A 19,091-nucleotide genomic window follows, 5' to 3' on the forward strand; every position below is an offset into this window, starting at 1 on the left:
GCCAACTAGGATGAGTAACAGGGTTGTGGAGCATCACTGAGGTCCCAACTCCACAGTGGAGTGGCATGAATCTTTAATAAAACTAATAAAAAGAAAACTTCGGCATTACTTCCTCTGGCATTGTGGCAGCTAGGCACAGAGGCATGGAAATTCAGCTTGGATGGAATGCATGTTTTGTAGAAATCAAATGATTCTTCAGTTGAAAGCTGTGTATGAAAATTTATTGGAAAGTAGTCAAATAATTGCACCATTTCAGATTTCACTTTGTCAATATGTTTCTTTCCCATTAATTTTTATAGTTAAATCAGTTAACTATATTTCCATAAAGAAGCAGGAAAATATCCCATACTTCGAATGTTAACCAACCAAGCAATGCCATTCGAATTTCTAAAGTTTCTAACTCATAGTTACTTCTCATACGTTATGTATTTTTAGGCTGGAAAAACTAATAACATCCTTTTTGGACGACCAAGATCCAGAGAGTAGACTAGAGGTTGGCACTGATATGCGTAAAATTCATCACTGTTTCCACCATTTAAAGGTAAATTTCAGCATTTCCTCTAGTAGAAGCCTTTGTCTGCCATGTTGGAACTACAGTAAAGTTTGCCTAGTTGACCAACTCTTAAAAGGTTGGGATCCAGCTTCACATGTCCAGAATGGTATGATCTTGGAGCAAGGCTGGGAATATTACTGAATTTCTTCAGAGGTTGTATCTTACCTAACTAGTGAATAAGTTCAGACCATGGACTTGTAATTCTTTTGCCAGGAATCTCTAACTTGTACCCAGAATAATTCCATATTCACAAGCCATTTATTTTCAACATATATCAAGGAAATTGTGTCCTGCATTTTTCCCAGCAGTTTAAATTTATCCATATAAACCCTCAGTTTTTCCCTGCCTTATGTTTTACCTTTCATGATGACACAGTGGGAATATTTCAAAAAGAAATAACTTTTATTTCTATTTCACTTATAATTTAACATTCTTTGCTACGATAACAAACATTTATTGTGAATCTGCTATGGGCTAGGCATTGGGGAGGCAAAATTGAATACGTAAGTCATGAAGAAGGCATATATGTAGAGAATAATTATAACGCATGATAAGTGACATTTTTAAAAGTGTGAATCAAGTAGTATAGGTTCAGGAGAAAGAGAAAAGAGTTCAAGAGGCGATAATATTCGAGTAGGAATTTCTGAGTTTAAGGAAGGAGAGATATGAAAGCAGAGACCAGGATGAGAATGGGGAGGAGAGAGGGTAAGAGGGTAAGGCAGCCGAATGCAGAGATGAGGCAAGAAAGGACGTGCATGCCTGATGTGTGCAAGAAATTGTCGAAGGCAAAAAAGAGTCCAAGAAACTAAGAGATTTGGAAGGGAGGTTTGGGCTCTAAGCTCTTATTTCATCTTACAGAAACTATTGAATGACAAGAAGATCCATGGAAAAAGCACAGTCTCCTGTGAAATCAAAGATCAAGACTGCCAAGAACCATTAAAAGAGGAAGAATACAAAAAGCTCCGAGACATTCTACAGCAGAGGGATAATGAAATCAGTATCCTTTCCAAAGCGATTAGAAACTTACCCTCCACCAGCTTGAAAGAGGAAGGGGGAACACTTCCGCGTCTTTCCCTGGCCACATCACCTCGGCCCCACCCTGCTTCCAGTTCACACTGCTGCGTTCCCTTTAGGAGAGGTCTCTTCCACAAACAAAATGTAGGGACCAGTGAGAATCACAGTTGCTATAAAAGAAACACGTTTACTTTGTTTTTAGCTAGATACAGTTCAGTTTATTGAAAAGGGTGGTCTTTTTTACACCCTCTCTTAACATGAGATTTTTTTTTTAAATATATTTTTTGGACTGCTCTGAGGTGCTCTTTCTGTTTTAGTTCTGAGCCAGTAAGTTAGCTGGTTATCTTTAGCTGACTGACCGGACACTGGGCTGACCACAGCCTCACCAGGGCCCAGAATTTGTGGCTGGTGTGTGGGCGACACTCAAATGGTGGCTGAAAACTGACAAATGGTATTTAGCTTATGAAGAACAGAGATTGATTTAAATGTAACTTTTTATTTAAAAGCCAGATCTACTGCTTTAGGTTCCACTTACAAATGTTCCTAAATTTGGAAGCAAGTATAGATGAGTGTTCAAGATAGAATCCTTTTTGGCTCTAGGAGGTGGTGTGTTTGGGGTGCTGTGGGGGCAAGCAGCCCATGGGGGCTGCCTCCAGTTGCAGACAGGGTGGTTACTTCTCAAGAGCCCCTGTCGGGTGGGTTAGACCTCGGGTCTCCCCAGGATCTCTTCAGTCTCATTTCTTATTTTTATCTACCAAGCTTCTTGTAAGAGATTTGACATTTTCATTACATTTGCAGACTTTAAACGTGCACAAGAAGTTATTTTGGTCAGTTCTTATAAACAGGCATTTTCGTTCATTTTTAAAAATTACTAACGGGCCTTTTAGCTTCAGCTAATGTGAAAAAATGCATAAAAATAACCTACATGAAGGACATCCATTAATGAAGAGGTAAAAACAAACCACATACAAGGTAGGCACACTGCCTGATTAACCTCAGTCTCTAATTTTAGCTGAGTATTAGCAGACCCTGTACGCCTGATCCAAGTAAGTTTTAGCTGCTTTTCTTATCCAGCCAGCAACAGTAGGTTCAGCTGCGAATTATACTCCCACGCGAGGCCTTGTCTGTGAGTGCTGCCCACAGGGTCACCCTACATTCCTTTTCCTCTCTATCCATCTCCAGGGATGCTCCCAGCCCAGACCTCAGGCCTGGCCCCAGCCCCAGTCTGAGCTCTGCTTCTTTTCCTAGCCTTGATCCTATTTCAGGATCTTCTCCCCTAAACGCCCCTACCAACTTGTTAATCCCCTTCTGGGCTTAAGAATGTGTGTGCCTATAGGAGGGATGAGATGAACTATGACAGCAAGGAAACAGTCTGGGTTTGTGCATGTATGTTTATTCAAACAAAAGAGTGACAGAGAGACATACATCATCTCCTTTAATGACTGCCAAATCCAGGTACCACTGTTCATGTGGAGCTGCCCTGGATTCTCTACTCATTGGGAATGACCTGAGCAGGGTCTCTTCCTTCTGAGACTTGTATTCAAACTGATGGCCTGTAGGGGCCATGGTGAAAAGATCACTGGTCTTAAAGTTCACACCTGGATTGACATCCTAGTTCTTCATGCATTAGCTCTACAGCTAGGCACTAAAATCGTTTCCTACTCTTCAGTAGTAGGAGGGAAAGCCTGCCCTGCCAACCTCACAGTGTGGAGCAAAGCCAGTAAGGTAAGTTACTGGAAAGTACTTGGACCACTTTTGAGCACATGGTATAAATAATACAATGGGAGATAAATAAGACTCTGTAGACAATGGGCAAACTTACAAGAAGGAAAAATAGCTGCTCAGATTTACTCACCACAAAGCTTATACTCATCAAGGACTAATGTCCAAGAAAGGCTGTTAAAATTTTGAAGTTTCTCATGGGCAGATTGGAGGATATTTTCACATCTCGTTTGTAGAACCACCAAAAGCAAAGACGGGCAGGAGGAATGAGAAAGATCTGGTTTATGGGAAAAACAGGTGGTAATACTTGAGTTCAGTTAAAGACAGTAATGTAACTAAAATGACAGTGACTGACATTGAACATTCTTCTTGGAAAGAGAGTGAAGATGGTGTCATTTCAGTGATATTATCAGCCTGAGTAAAGGTCAGACACCCACTCACCAAGTATGTAACTAACAGTGAGTCATTTAGTACCCCACACAACAAAAGCCCTGGTGAAATAGAATGGGCAGGGGAAGAAGACAAAGGAAAGGTGGGAAGAAGGGAGGTAGGCAAGAAGATAAACCTGTTCTCTGATCTGCACATCAGAATGCTGCATGTCTGTGGCTAAATTCTCCAGGGCCTATTATGCCTAGAATGAACCTCAGCTCCTTACTCCAGCTCACAAGGCCCTAGGAGACTGCACCCCTGCCAAGCCCCTGATTGCATTTTTTATGTCTCTGTCCCATATGTGTTAGGCTTTGGTCACAGTGTCCTTTTCCTTGTTGTTCTAACTCTGCGTTTCTCAACCTTGGCACTTTCGACATTCTGAGCTGTGTAAATCTCTGTTGTGGGGATTCCACTGTGAATTGTAGGAGGTTTTGCAGCCTTTCTAGTGGCCTCTACCCACTAGACTTCAGTAGTAGTACTTCCCTCTCCCCCTACTGCAGTATGACAACCAAAAATGCTTCTAGACACCACCAATCATCCTTTTGGTGGTAAAATAGCCCCAGTTGGGAACCACTGACAAGGCCCTTCTCCTTAAGGTTTTAGTGCTGGCTATTAACTCTGCTAAGATACTCTTCCTCTGGCCATTGCCTCTTGTCATTCAGCTTAAATGTCACTCTTAGGAAAGCCTTTTTTGAGCACCCAATGTAGGGTCGCCACTCAGTCATTCTTAAACTTTTGAAAATTAGCTGTCCTTTCATCCTCTAATGTTTGGTATATGTGCATGAGATATGACTTTCCCAGTAGGACATCTGCTTCATGAGAGCAAGAAACTGTCTGCCTTTTCATCATTCCATCCCTCTGCCTAGAATAGTGCCTGGCATATAGTATAAGCTGACTGAATACGGTCAAGTGGGTGAGCAAATGGACGTTGCCATGGCAGCATGTGAGCCACCGGAAGCATCCAATGCTATGGATAATCAGTTCTGTAGAAGGAGTGGAAGACATGGGCAGAGCTCTCTTCTCTGCCAGGCCAAGGCCCAGACACCTCCTTTGGTAAGGACACTTTTTTTTTTTTTTTTTGAGGCAAAGATTGGAAGCCACATCAGGGACTGTGAGAGAAAGAGTGATTATGCTTCTGGAAACCTCTAGGAGGTTGGAGTCAAAGCTGAAGAGGAAGATGGGAGTCAAATGACCCCCGTGATACTTGACCAAGAACAAGTGTCTGAGTTGTAGTCTTCTCTCCCCACCACCTCCATATTTCCTCACTCCTGTTTTAGTGAAGCCAGCTCTGGGGATGGTGGAGGCTTGCAGTTCATCTTACTGCATATGCACTTAGACTTCTGAGATTCTCAAGAGGGATTTTACTCTTTTCTCTCAGTGATGGCAGAAATCTCTTAGAGTTCTGAGCACCTTGAGCCCAAAAGAACAGCAAGGTAGGGTGGCATGCAGGGATGTTATCACTAATCAGTGCTTCCAGGATATTGAAACAGCCCACCAAAAGGTGCACTTCAAATACTGTGTCTATACTAAGAATTCACTTCTTCTCAGTTCCATTTAGAACCAAGATTTAGAGACTTAAAAAAAAAGTGACTTTAAATCCCATTCTAATGTATGCTAAGCAAACATGGGTTTGATGTAGGGGTGCTCTGGCCACCAAACTGATTTGGCTTGTCTGCCAGCTGAGCAGATTCTGATGTTCTCCCTCTCCACTCCTCCTGCTGCCTCCTGAGCAGCATCCTAGATTCAAGTCTTATTTGTTCACAGATACATACATAGCTCTGTTACCTGCTCCTACTAAGTGTTCACCGTATTTCTTATAAAATATTTCATAAAAATTTTAAGTTTTTACTTGTTTAAATTCAGAACACTTTAAAGACCTTTCGGTCTGCTAAGTTTTCATATAATGGTGCCATATTGAAAGACCAGTTGCTTCCTAAACTGTCTATAACTAGAGAAAGGACTTTGGGAAGTTGAAGTCTTCAACGCTCTCTTTACCATATGCCAAATAGCAAATATCATTGGGAATATTAACCTCAAGTGAAATATTAGTGTTTTGCTCATTGCAACTTAGTTGTGTCACTAAATCCTTAAGTCAAGTTTCAGATATTCTAGTCAATATGCTAAAGAAGGAAAAGAAGAAAGCTCAAGATGCTCTCCACTTATCCAGCATGGATAGAAGTGAATGTAGACACTCACAGAGCTTGCCCTTCCCCCCTGGGAACCCAGAAGATCTGAGGACGTTGCCATCCTCAGCTCCCAAACAGATCCAGGATGTCAGCACTTTTGGGTACAGATCCAGTTTGCTCCACAGAAAAACAGGTGAGTTATATTTATTTATAAATATAAATTATCTTAAGTATGGAAAGCATAGGCTTAAATGAGAAAATGTAGGCTATCATAAATTATTTATGTATAGAGAAAGTAAATAAACATGGAAACAATCATAATTTTATCATTCTATTCATCATTATAATTCTCATTGTTGTTATTACTAATATTTCTTGAGGTTTTAAAGTTGTACCAGTAGCATCTGCAGCAGCAATAATAAAAATCCCCAAGTAATTTGTCCTCAAAAAAAAAAAAGAAGAAGAAGAAGAAACAAGTGTGGCATTCCTTATGGTCCTTAATGGAGTTCAGCATAGCCTCTTTTGGCTTTAAATATGCAAGGGTGAATAAATGACAACTTAATGGTTATAATTATTTTAATTACTATCGATTCTTTTAAATACAAGTTTCCAAAATTGATGAGTAAATTGAAAACACAAAGTATGAATTGTCCTAGAGCTCAGAGGCAGAAATAGATGGATCCAGGGCAACTGGAGAAAAATTAAAGTTAGAGAAAGGAACAAAACCTTTCCTCTGATAGAGGAGGGAAGGAATAAGGACAAATGTTGCATTGCCAATGTGATGACACAGTATTTATTTCTAAATCCAAGCAAGCTATCTGCAACAAAATAATTTAAAAATATTATCATAATCTGGCTTAAAGGATAATAAACAAAACTTTGTCAGATAGTAAGATTTGACAGGGTTGGATCAACTCAGAGGCACTTTCCCCACTTGTAGCTTTTGACCAGTATGTCAGTTTTACAACTACAGAACCATACTAGAGGCCCAAGTTGGTTTGTTAGTTTCTCTTCCTGTTAGACCAGCAGAGTATGATGTACAGTCATGTGATTGATGCCTTTCTCTTGAAGCTCCCCATCTTGAAGACATTGAGGAATCTGAAATATGAAATGGACTAGAACTAAGAGGTGTAAACTTCCCCTTTTTGCCAACTTAGGTTGAAATTTTCTGTATAAATATTTGTTGGGATGGGCAACATGATATGCATGGTTTTCTAAAGGATTTAGCTTGGGAATAATTAGAGTATGGTACTCATTAAGAAAGGCATTTTTTAATTAATAAAGACAAGGTCGAAAAGCCTAGAAATATACTTCATGATATTATATCCTTTTATCTCTTAATTCTAAATCTCCTTGCTTTGAATATTTATTTAGCAACACAGTAGAATAAATTCAAAATCGAAGGAAACCAAAAATGTTTTTTTACAACTTATCATGATGGCAGTAGACAGGGAAAGCAATTATCTCTCTCTATGATTGTTTTCCCTACAGCATTCCTATACTCTTATGGGTAACAGTTGGTCCTAAGAAGTATGAGGCCCTGTGGATTGGTGTATTCATTAGTTCATCCATCAATTTATTTATTCCTTTATTCATTCAACATATATTTATTGAATACGCATTTTGTTCTAGGTGCCACGCTAATTATTACTATGATAACTAAAGCTCACATAGCCCTTAGATATATATCAGGTACTATTCAAAGTTTCCTGCTTGAATTAACTCATCTAATCTTTATCCTATAGGCTCCTGTTTTCCTCCCCTATTACACAAGAACATACGAGGACAAACATGACCTCTGATCTCGGAGCACTTAGTGAACAATAGAAAAGAGAACTTTGAACGATTAATTATAAAAGTACACCTCTGTATTACTGACAGGGCACATGCCAGAGAACCCTACCTTGATTTAAGATCAGAAAATCCAAGAAGGAGCATGAGGGTGGGAGCATGGCTGGAAGGAATATTGTAAGCCGAAGGAATCATTTTTTGGAGGTTTTGTGGTGGAAAGGAGCATTCTAGGAAGTGAAAAGGCCAAGATGCATGGGATGTGGGCAGGGAGAGGCTGGGAAGACAGGTTGAGCCACACATGCAGAATAGATTGTCAGAGGACACAGAATATTCATGACTGCTTAGAAGGCCACTGTAGTATAGTGGTCCAGGCCAAAGGGTGAGGATGATGAGAGAGACAGTGGGGCAGGTAAGGATCAGAAGCATTTAGGAGGGAGAGTGAGCAGGGCTTGGTGACTCCCCTCTTGTGGGGAATAAGGGTAAGGATGGGCCCCAGGTCTCTGGGTGGCTGATGAAGCCCTTCTAGAGGTAAGGAACAGTGCAGCAGTTGGCATTGTTGGCTAGAGAGAGCAGAGCCTGGCATCTCTGCTGACAGGAAAAGTCACAGTCAGTACCCATGTGAGAACCCCATGCTCACGATAGAAGGAGCTGTTCACTGAGCTTCTGTAAAGACATGCACCATTATGCCGGTGCAGAAATGGCCTCAGATATCACTGCCCCACCCCTTGCTGTGTGCCAGACCTTTTCTGTTTCTATTTTCTCTTGCCCACACCATCTCCCTTCTCATAATTCTTCTTCCCCACAGCGTCTCATAATCTCTCTCCTAACTCATAATTATAGTCAACTTTTTCAGTAACCCTTCTCCTCCCTTGATACTACTATCAAGACAGACTGTAGTTTTATTTGAAGAATGAATTAAGTTTACTTGAATAGAAAATCACTGAAAAAAAATAATGGAAATTGTTTGTAAAGTCCAAGTACAAAAAAAAAAAAAGTCCAAGTACAAATGAGGTAAAAGAGTTTTGGAGAAGAGCCTTATAGTTGAAAGGATTTTTTAGTTGTTTTAACTGTCGTTGTATATAGTTCTAGCAATAACTTTGAATAGGAGTAGGCTCACAAATGGATTGATCATGATCTAAGCATTTGGAGGAGAAACTGATGAAGGATTGATTTTATTTTTTGGCAAAACTACAGATAGGATGAAACCGCTGTGGATGAATCAGAGCTACAAAGCAACAGGTAATGGGATAGTTTGTTACAATATTTAAGATCCTAGAAGCTGATTAGGATTTTATTATTGCATTATTTTATACAAGAAGCTTGTGTAAACTAAGCCAAATACAAAAAATTAATAAGCATGTTGTTTTGAAAGATTTCTGCCTTATGTAGGTGTTGTCCATTTCTATTAACCATCCTTTGGACTGAGTTCAATGCAGAAAGCAAGTAGATTTGGCCTCCTCCACTCTGGAACTGCTGTGAAACTGTCTCCCCTCTGATGACCCTCCTCCTTCTCCCCTTCACCTTCACCTCAGGCTGAAAATGACTTCTTTCAAATTTCTTGTACTAAAAGAAAATGAAACTAAATTCATGATTCACTAGAGAGCCCCACACAGTCATTGTGCAAGCAGCCTGCCAAGGCAGAGGAAGGAAGGTTAGGGGCTTTGAGGCTTCTTGGTTTTTTGGAGGTTAATGTCTGTTTTGGTTTCATTGAAGTAATGAGAGGGATTGTTCAACTCCACATTTTGAAAAGACTCATATGGTTCTCTTTAAATAGCAGGACTTTGATAGCTTGTTTTTCTTGTTTGGTTTTGGGTTTTTGTTGTTGTTTACTTTTTTAGTTCTCTGATTTTGTGTTGTAGAGAGTCACCTGGAACCAGTCAGTATTCCAAAAGCCCCTGATGATTCACCACATCCTTTAACTGAACCCACTCATCACAGGTGATGTCACTGGCATTTTAAAAGGTGAATTGAAAGCCAAAGCCAAAGCCACACAGCCTGGAGGCTCTAGGCTCTTTTCTTATTTACTCCTAAGAATTTATTGAATTCCCACTATGTTCATGGAAGGTCCAAGGGTAGGGGTTGGAGGGGGCCCCATTGGAAACTGAGAAATGGTTTCTGCCCTTGGGAACTTATGTTTAAGTAGCAGAGGCAGGCTTGGTACCCAAAGAGCAGAGAATAAAGTAACAAGTGCCATATGCAGGAGCTAGAAGAAATACTATGGGAAGTCAAAGGATAAGGCAGGGGTTTTTAATAAGCAGATTGGGAAAGCATTACAAAGCAAGTGACATGGAAGTTAGGTCTCGAAGGATTGGTAGAATTTGGACAAAGACGGAGGGAAGAACATTCCATTGCATTCCATGTTTAAAGAATATTATGAGTAAAGGCTTGGGAAGAGGAAAACAAGGAAAAATATGTAGAGTTGGCAAGGGTACTTGTTTCACTGGGGCCTTGGAGAGCTACAGGAAGTCCAAATACATAAGATTAGAAAAATGAGTGGGAAATTGTTGGAATGGCTGCTTCAGGGAGAGGGAGTAGAGGAATAGATGGGAACTTCCCCCTTTTAACTTTTATGCTTTCAGGTTGTTTTAATTTCTTACCATGTTACAAAAACCCATGAATGCCACACCAGGGAATTCCCTTCACCAGGCTGTAGGGAACCACCAAGACAGAGGTATGGCATGGTGATAGCTGTGCTCTGGGAAGGTATTTGTGGAAGAAATCTTTAAAATGTCTTGGAGATGAGATGCTTGGAGCTGTGAGTATATGGTTTAGGAGCTAGAGTAGTCCAAGTTGGGAGTGATGGAGATAGAAAAAAGGCAGGGAACATGAAGAGCTAAAACAGAGAGCCCACAGCAGTTCTCCATGGCATAAGTATCTCTGGTTCTTCTCCCTCTTCCTGGATTTCCCCATTCTTCTGGCACCAAGGATGCACCTTGGTGGACAGGAGAACAGGGAAGCTGGCACTTCTCTGGCATGCTGCTTCAAACCTGGAGTCCATTCCTTGAGTTTGCTTTACTCATGCTCAAAGGATGATTGCTCTCTGGACCAAAAGCTACTGTTACAAAGATTTAATATACTCCATCATCCATGAAGTTGAAAAGAAGAGCTCAAAGAAAAATCAATAGAGCAAAACTCACCCAATAAAACCAGAGAAAAAGAATAGAGATTAGATTTTTCTAAGATCTTTTCCAACTTGCTTTGTTGCAAGCCTCAGGCACAAATGTTCACCTCTTGCTTTCAAAACCACTCATGATCCATCTTACCCTCGCTTTTGGAACTGACCACACTTTTGTCCTTGCATTTCCCTATAAATTCTATTAAAAAGATAGTCAATACATGGACCTTAGCCTTCTCTGTAGCTACATGGCCAATCTTACTTCTGCAGGGGACAGTATTGAGGTTATTCCAAGTGCTACCTCTGAGAAATACATCTTTGCATTCCTCTAATTTGAAGGGTCCATAGATTAGATGAAATGAATAAATGAAGCCCAAAAAAGAGAAAGAGGAGAGAGAGAGAGAAACTTAGAACAGATCTCTGCTTTAGGTTTAAAATCAAGGCTTACCCCCATGTCCATTTATTTTATCTGATAATCTTTGTGATTTAGGTCTTCAAACCTAAAAAGTAAACAAACAAATAGGAGTCATGTATTTTCTAAAGGAAAACAGCATGGCCCTAGATGGGACTCAACTTCTGACATTCAGTTAGATTCAACAGATACCCATAAGCTGCCATGTGACATTACCTACCCCCCTTGGAAGTTATCATCTATGAGCATCTCAGGAATTTTTAATCTAGTTGGGGGGATAAGTAGGTAGACAGAGCTATATTTTAGTATAATGAGAATGTTCAAGAAAAGGGTCTGGAGAGTTGAGGATTACTCCAAAACTGTAGCCTAGTCAATCATCAGTTCCATATTCTTTGGGGAAACAGTTTTATCAGGAAGGGGAAAAAATTAAAACAGTTTTGTCAGGAAGGGGAACACAGATTCTGAATATGGGGAATAATCAAAGAACTAGAGGTGTCCAAGAAGTGTCCTATTGCCTATGGACGGTAAAATTGCTGGGTTAGATATGTAGAGGAAGACCATGGTCAGTGCTCAGCGAAATGACTAAAGGTGAGGACTGCTGATAGCGGTAAGGAGGAGAGGGTAGAAGCTGTAGCCAGATAGTATGAGCCTGAATGGGAAAAACTTCTACATTGTATGTTTGCTTGTATGTTTATTTCCATGAATTTGAATGAGTATTATTCTAGAATCACCAAGAAAAAACAAATTGATTCTTCTAATAGGAGGGATACTTTCAAATCTCCTTCAAAACTTCCTGCAAGAAGTGACCCCACTTCCTGCAAGAAGTGACCCCACTCAGGCCTGGTAGAGGACCAACCAATCATAGAAGACCAAGTGCCCAAAGTTATGTATTTGTATGCAACAGAAAGTTAGTGATGGTTCTGGGCATGGGAACCCTATCTTTTGACTCGAGGATAAAGAATCATAAATATGAAGATTGTGTCAGAACACAGGTCATTTTTATTTTATTAAACATTACATCCAAAAATTAATTTTTCAGGTGACTATTTAGAGCTCAGCTTTCATTCTCCCATATACAGGGAGGTTGGGTTCCCTGGGAAACAGAATCTCAGCCAGATGTTTATTAGAGAGGGCCCTGGGGACCAACAGCTATGGAAGTGAGAGGAGGAATGCTGGACTTGGCAGAGCAAAAGCCTGAGCTGTGATGTAGTCCTGACAAAAGCCTCAGGGCCTCTGACACTGAGCAGATCTTTTAGAGTTGTCTCTAGTTGAGGCAATGGGACAGGGCCTTTCTACCTTCATGATGATTAGTCATTGGATACGGGCCTGCCCCTGAAAGGAGGCAAGGCTTTAAATGAGGCAGCTTTCTTCACCTGGGAAAATCCCCAAAGAGGGTTGACAACTGAGGACTTTCTGCTACTGTAGTCTTAGGAGCTGGAGGAATAAATCCTTCATTCTTTTTTTTTTATCCTAATTTTATTTCCTTACTCCCCATCCCCACCTCTAGTCATCACCAATCTATTCTCCATATCTATGAGTTGTTGGGATTGTTTTTTTTTTTTTTTTCTAGATCCCACATATAAGAGAGATCCTACAGTATTTTCTCTGTCTGAATTATTTCACTAAGCATAATGCCCTTCAAGTCCATCCATGGTATCACAAGTGGCAAAACAATTCTTTTTTATGGTTGCATAATATCTATCTATATCTACCTATCTATGTACATATCACAGTTTATCCATTCATCATCAGTGGACATTAGGTCATTTCCATATCTTGGCATTGTAAATAATGCTGCAATGAACATGGGGGGTACATATACCTTTTTGAGTTAGTGTTTTCCTTTTCTTTAGATCAATACCTAGAAGTAGAATTGCTGGGCTATATGGTAGGTAGTTCTATTTTTAGGTTTTTGAGGAACTTCTATACTGTTTTCCATAGTGGTTGTACCAATTTATATTCCCACCAGCAGTGCACAGGGGGTTCCTTTTCCCCACATTCTTGCCAACACTTGTTATTTCTTATCTTTTTTATAATAGCCAATATTACAAATGTAAGGTGATATTTCATTGTGCTTTTGATTTGCATTTCCTAATGATTAAAAGATGTTGATGGACCAACAGGCACATCTTTTCATGTGCCTGTTGGCCCTCCGTGTGTCTTTGGAAAAATATCTGTTCACATCTCCTGCCCATTATTAATCAGATTGTTGGGAGGTTTTATTGTTTTGTTTTGCTTTGCTTTTGAGTTGTATGGGTTCTTTATATTTCATATATTGGCTCCTTGTCAGATATATGATTTGTAGATATCTTCTCCTATTTCGTAGGTCACCTTTTCATTTTGTATGGTTTCCTTTGCTGTGCAGAAGCTTTTTAGTATGATGTAGTCCCTCTTGTTTATTTTTGCTTTTGGCGTTAGATTCAAAAATTCTTATTGGCTTCTAGGAGTTTTATGGTTCTAGGTCTTATGTTCACATCTTTAATCTATTTTGAATTAATTTTCTGTACGTTGTAAGATAGTGGTCCAGTGTCATTTTATTGCATGTGGCTGTCCAGTTTTCCCAGCACCACTTGTTGAAGAGACTGTCCTTTCCTCATTGTATATTCTTGCCTCTTTTGTCATAAATTAACTGGCCATGTATGTGTGGGTTTGTTTCTGGAGTCTTATTCTGTTCCATTAATCTATATATTTGTTTTTATGATGATACCACATTGTTTTAATTATCATAGCTTTATAGCATAGGTTGAAATTGAGGAGCACAATGCCTCTTCCAGCTTCGTTTTCTTTCTTAGTATTGCTTTGACTATTATGTGTGTGTAATTCCATACAAATTTTATGACTATTTATTTCTGAACAATTCCATTGAAATTTTTATATGGATTGCATTGAATGTGTAGATTGCTTTAAGTAGCATGGACATTTTAATAATGTTTATTCTTCCAGTCCATGAACACAAAATATCTTTCCATTTATTTGTATGTTCTTCTTTGAATTTCTTTCATTAATGTCTTGTAGTTTTCTATATATAGGTCTTTTACCTCCTTGTTTAAACTTATAGGTATTTTATTCTTGAAGTTCTTCATTCTTGAAGAGGTATCTGGATTTCACATCATAGTATCCACCACAGGTAGTGAGTTTTTCAGGATATCCAAAGTACCAATGCACTGCTTAAATTTAGCTGAATGATGTCATTTACAGCTCATAACATTGCTCTATAGTAATATGACTCATAAAGCTGAATAAATATAGGAATTGTATTATCCAATTACTATTTTCAGCATTGTTTTCATGATAAAATATATTCTGCATTCCTCCTTGGGATGTCAAGAACACATACTCTTTCATTCTGGGAGCAGAGGAACAGAAGCATACTCAATCTCTCTCTCTCTCTCTCTCTCTCTCTCTCACGCACGCACACATACACTCATGTGTACATGTGCTTGTCCCTACAGAATCTTGGCCAGATTTTGGCAATAAAATGTTACTTTTTCACCAATTGTAGATTTGCTTTGTAGAACACATGAAGTACTGTGCTATTCTGGATGATGTGGAGAGTTTAGACTCTACTACAGAGGCTCTGGGAAGCATGAAGGACTATTGTTAGCTGCAGGAGAAATGGCTCTTATTAATTCATTCAATAAACATTGAGTTGAAGCTATGTGCCAGTTATTATGCTAGTGAATGAGACCCAGTACCTATTAAAGGGTTTATAATCTAGAAGAGGACCTATTGTGAACGTGCACAAAGAGTACTATGGGACATGGAAAAGTAACAGTCAAGTCTTTCTGGGTAGATTTAGGAAAACTTGTATGGAAGAAGTGGTACTTGAACAAAATCTTCAAAGAGTAATCACATTTCTGTCTGGGAGAATGAATGGAGAAGGGAAGCAAAAGACAGAGCACCTAGGCAACGTCTCAAACAATAGCATGGAAATGTGGAACATGGCATGTTTATGATGGCTCAAGCCTTTGGTTTGGCCAGACTATAGGGTTTTGTGGATAGAATTGTGTTTACCAAGAAATAAAGCTGAAGAGGAACAGCTCATGAGAAGCTCAAAAGCCATGTTTCCAAACTTAGAACTTAATTGTCCTGGAAATTAGGAACCATTATAACTTTTTAATAGGGGCATAGTATGGTCATATTTCTGTTAAAGAAAGATCATTAATGGCAATGTTCTGAGTAAACTGGGAACTAGGTGGGGAAGGTAGAATGGATGTTGTAGTATCAGTCAAGGTCAGAAATTATAAGAGCCTGGGTCAAACCAGCCACACTAGGGATTGAAAAGATGAGAAAAGTGTTAGAGGTACATAGGAAGGAGAACTGACTGCAACTGGTTAGAATAGCGGTAAGATAAACAATTGGAAATGACTCCCAGTTACCAAGACCATGAGCCATGAAGAGAAGCAGGTCTGGAAGGAGAGTTTATTCATTTAATTATGGATTTGTTGACATGGAGTATGAAATGGAAGTGTCTAAGCTAGTAAATACATAGCTTTAGTGCTCAAGACAAGGGGTTAGAGACACGGATCACTGACTTATAGCCATGAGAGTGGACTAGGTGGTCCAGGGAGATATGTAGCAAGGAAAAAGAGGACAAAAGGATCAAAGACAGAATGCTTAGGATCCCCAGTATTAATGGGGTAGGCTGAAGCAGAAGAACCAGCAAAGCAGAACTGTGAAAGGCAAGAGAGGGTCAAGAGAGAGCGAAATCTCAGAAGTCGCTGAGTTCTAAGGAGCTGGATGTGGTTAACAGTGTTGGATGTTGCAGAGTGGTCAAGTTAGATGAGAACTGCATAGTCGATTGGATTTGGATGGGAAGTGATCAGTGACTTTTGCCAAAGCAATTTCAGAGTGAGGGAGCAGAAAGCTCACTGTACCAGATTGAAGAGTGGGAGGAGAGGAAGTGAGGCATAAATAGTCACAGAGATCATTGGAAGTGAAAAAATTTTCAGGCTAGCGTTGTTAAACGGAGTTTCTTTGTGGGTGTTGAAGTCATTTAGGATATTGGCAGGAAATGGGGCAGAAAGAAAAACTGTGAGCCAGGAGCCCAAGTCTGCTTAGGGTAGCTGGGTGGTTTGTTCACTCATTGGACTAATATATACCTTAAGTTGCAGCATCGGAGAGTGGGTAGCAGCAGGACCAAATGGCACAAATCTCAAAGGAAGAAAGATTTGGGCCTTGGTGTTAAAAATAGTGATTTTGAAATAGTACTGGTGACTCAGAAAAAGGCCACACTATCTCTGGCCCTTCTAGTATTTACACTACAGGAGAATGAACATCTTCTACTTGAGAAGGCTCCAGATGACAAGTCAATATCCTTGAAGGAAAAGTCAGATTTCACTAAAGAGAAAGAGCTGAAGGTGGTATTCCATTATAATGTTGACCATGTGGGAGAGCTTACTTAACAATGATTGTGAGGTCCAGAGAGCAGAGTAGGACAGGTTCTCAGGGAGGCCAGCAGTGGAAGGAGGAATGGGTGGAATGACATTGAGGTAGGGCAAGGAAGTAAAGAATAATAAGTGAGATGACAGTTGCCTCTAGGGGCTTGCATTTTGTGGGTGGCCAAAGATGATAGGGATAGAAGTCATGGTAGGATTGACTATCTTTGAGGCTACAGGCCTGGTAAGTGTGGCAGATTCAGTCTCTTACTGGTTTTTAAATGATATGCTTCTGATGATTTCCTTTGACATGAACTCTCCCTGGATGATGTTTTGGAATGGGGATGGGGAGAAAGATCAGTTGGCTCCTGGAACGTTCCACTTACAGTGAAATACACAGGACCTGTGGGTTTAGGACAAAGGTAGAGCACAGGAAAGCTAGGAAAGGTGCTGGAAATTCTCTAGTAGAGAGCAGAGCAGTTTCTATGTCTCCCACATTATGGGGAGCAGTTTCTATGTCTCCCACATGTTCTTCTCTTGATGGAGTCCTGGTTGATTCTAGCGATAACAGCCACTCTCCTAGTAATGGGAACACTCGCATCATTGGCAGTTTTGTGGCTTTGTAGATAGGGGTCATTCCTAAGTCAGATACTTAGAATTTTGGTATTGCATTTCCTAAATTGTAAGCTCCTAAATAGGTCTTGTGTTCAGAGGCCTCCTCAGAGCCCCCTCTGGAGGTAACATAGAGACACTAAAGCAAAAGGAATAGAACTGAATCAAGGAGATTCTTTTTCTGGTCCGTTTGATTTGGGTCAGGCATAGAGCTGAGAATCTTTAAATCTTCTCTCTGACAAAGTTAACTCTGTCATTGCCCTCTGGCCATCACATAGTCGGACTTCAACTTGCAATGAGAGACAATAATTGCACTGAGCTACAGCATTTGCCTTCACCCTGGAGTTTGAGAATTCATCAGCACTTCCTTTTGAAGATACAATTTTCTGGGATTTATACCAACAAAAATGAAAATAGTTTCTGTCACTATGTTCAACAGGGAATGTATTTTGGAAACATGATAGATGAACCCTGACTTTATTTGTAGCATAAGACATGATCTTTGTAAAACATCAGTTGCTCTGACAATCCAAGCCAGAATTTACCACTCTGCTCCTATTACAGTTAAGTTCAGCTGGTTTTCATGTTTGTGTTATTGATATTCACTACAATCAGTGTATATGTCGAGGGGCAGAGTGGGTGTGGCACCAAAGACTACCTGGGAAACAGTGAGCCTTGCTTCACTGTACACATGAAGTTTGTCTTTTCATTAGACCCTAAGTCATTGTTTGAAAAGCTTTCTGTCACCTGTTATTCTACCTCTTAACCTCCCTGAACCAGAAAGCTTTGCACAGAAATACTAACAACCTCACTCCCTCCAGCTGCATTTCAAGCTGATCTTTTGGTTCTCCAATTTCTAGTTATGCTTCTGTGACTCTGGTAAGTTCTTGGCTTCCGGTGATTGTACTTCATTTTGATGAACAGACATTTTGTGGGAGTCCTACAGCAATCCATTTTCTGAATATGTTGAACCTCATGAACCTGTGTGGGGTACTGTCCCAAAACTGATAAAAAAAGATGTGCCTTCTGGCTGAGATTGTCAGATTTAGAAAACAAAAAGAGAAAATATACAATGCATGACCCAAATAGTGAATGGGACCCTCTTATACTAAAACATAAAGTTTGTCATTCCTCTTAAATTCAGATTTCACTGGAAAATCTTATATTTTATCTGACAACACTACCCTGGCCCTTTTCTTTGTTGTGATATTTCCTTAGTATGAGGGTTTCTAGTCAGCCTTTAAGAAATTGCTCCAGAGAAGAAATGTGTGGGAAATATCAGAAAGGGAGACAGAACATAAAGACTCCTAACTCTGGGAAATGAACTAGGGGTGGTGGAAGGGGAGGAGGGCAGGGGGTGGGGGTGAATGGGTGACGGGCACTGAGGGGGGCACTTGACGGGATGAGCACTGGGTGTTATTCTGTATGTTGGCAAATTGAACACCAATAAAAAATAAATTTATTATATAAAAAAAAGAAATTGCTCCAGAAAAGGAATAGGGGGTCTGTGTGGGTTTATGGGCAAGTGGAACTGCTGCAGGACTCTAGTGGGGGGGGGGGGTAGAGTTGATCTTTTTTATATATAGATATGTATTTTTTAATTGAAGTTCGATTTGCCAAAATATAGTATAATACCCAGTGCCCATCCCATCAAGTGTTATCTTTATGCTAGAACCAAACAAAGCAGTTTTTTATCCTTTGTTCTATATCTGTCTCTTTCTACTCTGGTAGAATTTCAAGTTTCTGATCTTAGCAGGAGGACAGGAGGGTTACAATGCATAGCATTTCTCAAACTTTTGCCTCAGAATGCCTCTCAGTATCTCATGGGATGCTTGTGCTCTCTATAACACCTGCTATACAATATTCCCCATGAACATTTTTTTGCTCCATGTAGAGTTCACCCAATGCTACTTTATCCAGCTATCTATTCTTCAGATTT

At 39.9% G+C, this 19,091-nt stretch overlaps 1 protein-coding gene across 3 annotated transcripts in view; it reads left to right on the top strand.

Annotated features, from left to right (window-relative positions):
- KIF6 (kinesin family member 6) overlaps positions 1-19,091 on the top strand; it is a 377,491-nt gene that overhangs the window by 178,843 nt on the left and 179,557 nt on the right. For all 3 annotated transcript variants that reach the window (XM_041753408.1, XM_041753258.1, XM_041753340.1), the window contains exons 11-13: positions 436-541; positions 1,412-1,550; positions 5,822-6,037. In XM_041753408.1, the coding sequence (XP_041609342.1) occupies positions 436-541; positions 1,412-1,550; positions 5,822-6,037 (461 nt within the window). The remainder of the gene's footprint in view (positions 1-435; positions 542-1,411; positions 1,551-5,821; positions 6,038-19,091) is intronic.

The sequence above is a fragment of the Vulpes lagopus genome, chromosome 1 (assembly GCF_018345385.1).
Source record: "Vulpes lagopus strain Blue_001 chromosome 1, ASM1834538v1, whole genome shotgun sequence".
Lineage (NCBI taxonomy): Eukaryota > Metazoa > Chordata > Mammalia > Carnivora > Canidae > Vulpes > Vulpes lagopus.